Raw genomic sequence first — 8,611 nt, 5'->3', positions numbered from 1 at the left:
TGGGATCAGATCGGGCGAAATTTCCTCAGTGTCTCCAGTGTTGTCCCCTGTAGGGCTATGGGTCAGTGAGGGATGTCTTGTCTCATAGTGGGGCCAGCCATATGGTCTTCTCTGTGGATTGGCTGCTCTGAGTGGGAATATCATCCTCAAGGCTTGGTGGGCCAGGATGTGGTCCACTCTCTCTTCCTCCCCCTTTATTTGCTCCCATGTGCTCTGATCAGACATGTCCCTCTCCCTGAGCTGCAGATTCAGTGCTGTCCTCCAAAATAAATTCTTCTGGGGGGAGGGACAGGTGTCCACGTAGTTGGAATCAGGGCGGGGCCCCTCAGACCTCTCCACTGGTTCCCTACTCCATGCCCACATGTTGCATTCACATCTTGGAGCACCAGGTTGAAGTCTGGTTCCTCTTTCCCTCGTCATCATTTCCTTTTCACTATCTTACAATTGTTCTTATAAAATACACGCTGATATTTCCCATTAAAAAAAATCTCCCTGTACCCACATTTACCTCCAACTACTATTTGATCTTTGTTGCCTGATAATAAATAAGCTCCTCAAAAGAGTTGTCTCTTTCAACCATTTCCACTTGTACAATTCAGTATTACTAATTCTGCTTTCCATGTTGAGCAATCATCACCCTAAAAAAACTAAAGCCATAACTCCCCATTAATCCTTCCCACCCACCCGAGTAACCACTGAGCACAATGTTTTGAAGGTTCATTCATGCCACAACATGTATCAAAACGTCATTTCTCTTTATGACTAAACAATATTTCCTTGTACCTATATAACACATTTATTTATCTATTTGTATGTTGGTTTGTTTTCACAAGGGTCACTTTTTAATGCTCACTTTAATTTATTTATGAGCAATAATTTATTTAGGGGGGTCTACTACTCTTGCCTTCATGAAATACTTTATCCACCTAACTTAAGGAACTTTTCTTTTGGTTCAAGGGCAACGACTCAATAAGTCACCATTGAACTCTTTACTAATTTGTAATTAACCAAAAACCAACCAAACAAACAAAATATCAAATTCCCTGTCACTGAGTTATTCTTCCTTGTAGCGAACAAAGTACAAATGCTCCTTAGAGTTTCCGAGATTGTAAATCTTTACAGGAAAAGAAAACCGTATCGTTCTTTCAATTATTGTTCAGTGAGTTTGAACTCCCAATCTTTTGGTTAGTAGACAACGCTTAACACATTCTAGTGCTCTGAAAAATCAAACAGGCAATTTCTTGCAATTCATGACTTTTACTAGTAAATATTTGTTAAGGAATTTCTTTAAGTCCCCCAAATGTATTATATTATTTTACTCTTAAGAAACAATTCAGGTGATCTAATATGGAAATCCTCATTCTCACCAGATGACATTGCTGCTTCTTCTTCTTCTTGATAACGTTTCTTCTTATTTAGCTGACATGTTATTTAAAGACATATTCCCCAATGAAATATTTTTTTAATAAAAAAGTAGGCTTTAGAAAAAGAGGAACAAACTAGGAGGCAAAAGACATTTATAGAGGTATAATATAGGTATGTACATATGTATATATATTAATATATAATGATAGGGATATAGGCCTATGTACATATATTTATATGTTAAGTTTTAAGGAAGCAGATGGACATTGAACTTCTACTCAAGTACTCCCTCAACACAAGAACACTTTGTTCTAAAAGCCTGGTATTCTGTGATGCTCACTTCCCGATAGGATTGCTGAAGACAAAACGGGTACACAAGCAAATGTGGTGAAGAAAGTTGATGGTGCCTGGCTATTAAAAGATATAGCATCTAGGGTCTTAAAGGATTGAAGTTAAACAAGCAGACAACAACAAAGTGATCATGAGGTGTCAACAGGATCACGTATCAGGCATCAGAAGACCCAAAACAACCATATGAATGTGAATGAGGGATGCCAGAGTGGAGACCCAAAGCCCTTCTGTGGACAATTAGACATTCCCTCACAGAAGGGTCATAAAGAAGGGATGAGTCAGCCAGAGTGCAGTAAAGAACTGACAAAACATACAACATTCCTCTACTTCTTTAATGCCCTTCCCCATCATTATCCCAGTTCTACCTTACAAACCTGGCTAGACCAGAGCATGTACACTGATACAAATAAGAGCTCTGGACACACAGAATCCAGGACAGATAAGCACCCCATGAATAGTAATGGGAGTAGCGATACCATGAAGGAAGGAGGGTGAAGGAGGAGAAAGAGGGAACCAATCACAAGCATCAATGTCCTTCCTCCCACCCCCACCCCCAGGGGGACAAAAAACAGAAACATGGGTGAAGGGAGATAGCAGACAGTGTAAGGTATGAAAAAAAAAATGTATCAAGGTTCATGAGAGGGGCACAGGGGAGAGAGGGAGAAAAGAGGAGCTGATACCAAGGGCTCAAATAGAAAGAAAATGTTTTGAAAATGATGATGGCAACAAATGTACAAAGGTGCTTGACACAATGGATGGATGGATGGATCGTGATAAGAGTAGTCTGAGCCCCCAATAAATGATTTTTAAAAAACAGAATAAACAAATGATTATGGCAACATATGTACAAATGTGCTTGATACAATTTATGTATAGATTGTTATAAGAGCTATAAGAGTCCCCAATAAAATGATTTATTAAAAAAAATTAGGCTTTACAAATAGTTACCTTAAACATAGATTAAACCAATTTAAGTGGGTTTATTTTAAACTTCCCAGTTAGCAAAAGACTCTACAACGAAAATTTCAAAGGTCTGAATTGAGGGCCACAAAGCACAATCTTATTGATCAGCTTAGAACTTCAATGTGGATCAGTTCTTAAGAGGTGGCCATTTTATTGAGGATATTGTGCAGCTGTTGTAAGAAACAATGTCAAGATTTGAATAATACACATAGACAACACTCAAAGTTGAGATATTTTAATTTTGTTACTATGTATATTGAATTGTCATTTTCATATTAATCAAACTTATTTTCTAACTATTAAGAGTAACTGCTGTGGATAACTTGTTTGGCCTGTTATTTATGTTTTATTGTCAGTCAACTTAAATACGATATTCAGCTCCTGGGAAAGAGGCACAGAGATCCATAAAATAATTTTCTGTAACAGATTAGAAAGGAGATAAATTAGAGAAAATAAATCAATGTAAAGAAATTTAGTGTGATTGATCTTCAGCTCAAAATGAATTAATTTATGATTCTATCAAATATGGATTTGATGTATAATGCCCTCATATATAAATATATGTTAGGGTTAATTACAGATGTTAAGCAAAATACAGAACACAAAAATATAAATGTATGGAACTCAAAATCCACTTCTGGTGAGTAGATTCCAAGTTATAGCAACCCTATAGGACAGAGTGGAACTGTTATCCAGTGTTTCTGAGACTGCAAATCTTCATGGGAGCACATAGCTCCATGAAGTGGAGTAAGTGGCTGTGGAGTAAAACTGTTGACCTTTCCATTATGTAACCCATTACCCTATCCGGGTGTAGAAATGTCCTCCAATTATTGTTTTATTCAAGAGATCTTTGTGTCCTACTAACTTTAACTATTTTTTTTTTTTGTTGGTTGGTTGGTTTTTCTTACTCAAGATCAAGCACACATATGCATGAAACCAAATTTGTGAAAGTAATTTCCCAAAGGTGATTTTGTTTCTCTTCACTTGACTTGAACAATCTCTTTTTGTTTATCAGGGAGTTTAGAAAAAACAAGGAGCTCAAAGGGAGAAGAACAGGCAGTTGAGTTTTCTACGATTCCATTTCTTCCTTACTAAAATCTGAATGACAATGTGATATATACAGACATATATAGGCATATATATATGCATATATCTATAATACATACACAATTTCATTACACACACACATACACATACCTCTCAGGAGTAGGTGGTAAGAATCAAAAAGAGAATCACAGTGCTAAAAATGCTTTGGAAATCATAATATCTATCATTAAGTGGGAAATTACCATTATGACTGAAATATTAATAGCTCACTAAAAATTTTCCTCATTCAGAGAGCAAAGCAATCAATTAAAGAGAGGTAAATTTTGGATAAATATATTTTGTTTCAAGAATATTTTTTTTATGAATGATATTACTTTACAAACTTTGGAAGTATTGTTCAACTCTGCATCTCTGCTCTGTATAGCAATAAAAACCATGATATTTTTGGTGTAATAAAGTCTTAGAAACCAAATGAAGTTTTGGGGACTGACATCTCTTTCCTCCTGTGGCAAGGCAGAGGCATCTATTCAGCATGTGATGCAGTTCCCTGTGCATGGGGACCAGGTCCTTTATCTATAGACACGGATCTACAGCACAGTTTCAAGAGCTATGTCTTTCTATCTGGAGGCTTGTATCTATAATACACACACAGTTTCAAACACTTAGTAGGAGATCAATAAATATGTTTGGTTCCCAGATGGTGCAGAGTGAAAGGTCCATGAAATGAACCATCAGGAGTTTCAAAGAAAAGAATCAACTTGGTCAATTATTAAGAGTACATGACTGTGGGAGCCTTTCCCTCCCCGCATGCTGTTTGGTCAACTGCTCAATGAGGGTTCATTATCAGAGAGCCCCCTCCTGAACTAACTTTCAAAATCTTCTTTATTGTTCATTTTACCCACCACTTATCTTTCTTTTATTTGCATGTGCTAACGAATGCACCAGCCTTGCATGCTATTCTTCAAAACCTGTGTATACTTCACTTAGAAATATATGCTTGATAGTCTTCCTTAAACTTCAGAAAAATGTATGTATTGTTTTAGAAATGTGATTTGCTGTCATTTTTTTTAGGAAGCAACATTGAAAGGACATTTGGTTATGAGCACCTGGTATTTAGTAAAGGAACATTTGCTTCTGAAATCAACAGAATTTAAATCTTACCCCATTGGGGAGCATCTGTATTCTGTCAAATGGGATGGAATTCCCATTCACAGTAGTAGCATTGGGCGTCGAAGTCAAACCAATCAGCTGAATGTTTTCATAGGCCTGAGCAACAGCTCCATGGAAGCTATTTTTCATCACAGTTGTTTTCAACTCTCCCTGTTGTAATCAAAGGGGAAAGTGCTTTTAAAGAGATGATGGCAATATACACAAGTAAACAAACTAGCTCTGTTTGGAGAATTTCGAACACTTTAAAGTGCTTTCTTTATTTTTAAGACCCCGTGAAACATATTTTCTTCATAAAATAAACGATTATGTCACAACAAATATTTAATGTTTTAACTTACTTTACTGAATTTATATTCAGCATAGAAATAGTTTCCCTTTTCAATTGAATCTGTAAAAAAAATATTAACATTAGAGAATTGAGGTCAATTTTATATTTTATTGTTTCTTTTTTTTTACAATTTTATTAACATGTAATTCACATATGATAAAATTCAGTAATTCAATCATTTTAAGAAGAGTTCTACACTCATCACCACAATCCATTTTAGAACATTTTCTTCTTTCTTGTACAGTGTCGTTAACTCCACATTTCTGCTCCACCTACCCTTCCCTACACCCAAGAAAGCCTTAATCCAGTTACTGCTTCTATAGATTTTCCTATTCTGGATTTCATATACAGAAAAACATACAAAAACAAACCAAAAAAATCTAGGGACAATTACAAAATTAAACAGAGCAAAACCTCAATAGAAAAGAAAGCAGAAACTATTTAAAACTAGAGCAGATTTGAAATGGGTCCAGTGGGAGGTCAAATGATGAGGTGTAAAGTTTTGCCCTGACTGCCTCTGTGATAGTCCACTTTCCAGTGCACTCTGCAGGACGGCAAGGCCGTCTACATGCCTGGTCTATGGGCAGAAGGGACTCACCAGGGGCTTAATACATATGGATTTCCCCTTCATCTAAAATAATAATAATTCTGGTCAACTAAACTCCAAGTCTGTAAGGTCTTGGAGTATGCTGTGGAATCTTATAAATAATCTACTAATTAATGGATCACAAGTAGTTGATTAATATTGATCACAAACTGTATTCTAAACTACTTTTCCAACCATTTTAAAAATGACCGTGGCATTTGGGGGCAGGAGGAGGGAGACATCTCAGCCTCATAAAGTGGCTCTCATCATGTTACCAGGACCCCACTTTTTCCCGTTTTCTGCCTTTATTTCATATGAAAATGGTTTTCACTTTGATTTAGTGGCGGAGATATAATAAGTGGACAACTTCTTTCCAAATCACTCTAAATCACCCACATACCCAAAGACATCACATCTGTCACCATGTCTGTGACTCCTAATATTCTTATTTTACTCCTTATGTCTACAATTCAAAAATAGTCTCTTTCAAGCTTTGGAGATTTAATCTGAACCTTCTGAAATAATAATTCACTGACTAAAAAAAAAGACTGGAAAAATACATAAAGGAATGGTGGTTGCCATGAAAGTCAAGAGTCGAGGCTTCTATATTCTCCTTTAATTTCTACCACAAAGCAGTCAGTCATATTGCTTACATATAGAGCTAGAACTCTGTCCTCATATTTGACTTCCCATTCTCTTTTTCTGCATTTTAGCTTATTTAGGAAAATTACTGTCCTTTATGGCACTTCTTAACATGTGGCTCCTGATTCCATATTGAGTCATGACACTGAATTTGGAGTGGCAAAAAATTTAGCAACAGCAAAGGTTTCTGAATGCACAACAACCAAGAAAAATCAAATGTGAGTGATTCTGAGGTGTTTCTGGCAGCACTTGCCTCTGTTATATGGTGCGTCTTCACTGCAGACTGGTTGTAAATATACAACATGTGCTTATAGTCACTCCAACACCTTCTCTAGTCAGGACCTCTGCCCAAACTCTAAGCTTGATATTTAACTTCCTAGTTTCCATTTTCTCCCCTTGGCTTCATCACCCATTGCTATCTAGTCAACTCCGACACACAGCAGAGCTTCCAAAACTATTTCACCCGCCACCCCTTTTCATCGGAGACCTTTTTATGTGGCCTCGGGTATCTAGCTTCATAAAATAAGTATGCAAATCAAACACAACTTTTAATGAAATTAATGATCTTGACAAATTTACTAAGGATAATACTATCTAACTCCAGATATATACATATATATATATATATATATATACTATGAGAACCACAATTTAAGAAGCTTTAACTATAGGACTTATGAAAGACAGGCAACAGGCAAGGAACAAAGAATGGTTGTGAGGTTTGGTAATATTATTAACTTCATCAACTAAGTCTTGACCTATTTTCTTGTGCAGAGTTATACAACTTTTTATTTCTATATTACTATCCATCTGTCACTTTGTGGTAGGATTGTAACTTGTGTGTTCATGTGTCTCTGAATCGAGGCTACTTAAATTTCAAGTATAAGCAAGGTCACTCATGGTGGAAGCTTTCAATATAGATTCAAAACTAAGATAGTTAAGGGAAAAGAATGTAGTAATCTATTTCTTAAAAAAAAAAAGGCCAGTGAAAACCTCACTAGTAATGGAATATAATGATATAGTGTCAGTAAATGAGCCCCTGAAATCAAAAGCCATTTGACTCCTTGATGTGGAGTCAGTCTGAAAGACAGGGACAGAATAGTTTTGGAGACCTTCATTTACAGAAGTGGCAAGACCCAAAAGGAGAAGAAACATTTCAAATGTCCATTAATAATTGGAATATGAAATGTATGAAGGACGGATCTATGAAAATTAGGCCCCATCAGAAATGGAACAGAATGATTAAAGATTTATATCATAGTAATTAATGAGGTGAAAGGGAATGGGATTGACCATTTAGAATTAAACTATAGTCTAAATGCTAGGCATTACAAATTGAAGAGAAAGGGTGTCAAAATTATTATAAAAATAAATATTTCAAGATCCTGAAGTACAGTGCTGCTAGTGACGGGATACTAGCCATATGCCTACAAGGAATATCAATGGAGACAACTCAAACTTACACATAAACTACGAATGTAAAATGTGAAGATCGCTCCCATCATTTTTAGTCTGAAATTCATCAAATATGCAATCACAAGTCACTGATAATTTCTGGTAACTGGAATGAGAAAGTCAGAACAAAGGAAAAAGATTGGTATTTGGAAAATAGGGCCTTGAAGACAGACATGACTCAGGAGGATCACCTAATAGAATTTTGCAAGACCAATAACTTACTCACTGCAGATACCGTTATAAAAAATCACAACTTTATATGTGGCCCTCATCAGATAGAATACATGAGAATTAAATTGAATTACTTCTGTGGTCAGAGGTGATGGAGATGCTCAATATCATTAGTCAGAACAAGACCAGGAGCCAACTGTTGACAAAACCATCAATTGCTCAAATGTAAATTCAAGTTGAATCTGAGAAAAATTAGAACAAATTCATGAGGGCCAAATCTCTTCTTGAGATGGAACCTAAATTCAGGTGGGATGTAGTCAAGGTCGTATTTTGGCGCTCGTGAGCTTGTTGACTCCTGGTCTTGTTCTCGTGGATGATACTGAGCTTCAACCTTTCCACTTTGGGTGAACCTAATGGCATTTGAAAAACCAGCGACATAGCTTCCAGCATCACAGCAACAAACAAGCTACTACAGTACAACAAACTGACAATCAGACAAGAACAAGACTCCAGGAACTGATGAAATATCCATT

At 36.3% G+C, this 8,611-nt stretch overlaps 1 protein-coding gene across 1 annotated transcript in view; it reads right to left on the bottom strand.

The window, feature by feature from the left end:
* Positions 1-2,997: 2,997 nt before the first annotated feature.
* LOC101648013 (maltase-glucoamylase, intestinal-like) overlaps positions 2,998-8,611 on the bottom strand; it is a 138,240-nt gene continuing 132,626 nt past the window's right edge. The window contains exons 18-20 of the mRNA XM_030887342.2: positions 5,235-5,284; positions 4,888-5,046; positions 2,998-3,096 (exon numbers count right to left, since the gene is read on the bottom strand). Of these exons, the coding sequence (XP_030743202.2) occupies positions 3,019-3,096; positions 4,888-5,046; positions 5,235-5,284 (287 nt within the window). The 3' untranslated portion in view covers positions 2,998-3,018. The remainder of the gene's footprint in view (positions 3,097-4,887; positions 5,047-5,234; positions 5,285-8,611) is intronic.

Source organism: Echinops telfairi, unplaced genomic scaffold (genome assembly GCF_000313985.2).
Source record: "Echinops telfairi isolate 266 unplaced genomic scaffold, ASM31398v2 ScPeMD7_7406;HRSCAF=8444, whole genome shotgun sequence".
In the NCBI taxonomy this organism is placed as follows: domain Eukaryota; kingdom Metazoa; phylum Chordata; class Mammalia; order Afrosoricida; family Tenrecidae; genus Echinops; species Echinops telfairi.
This window is presented reverse-complemented; position numbering and strand designations above follow the sequence as displayed.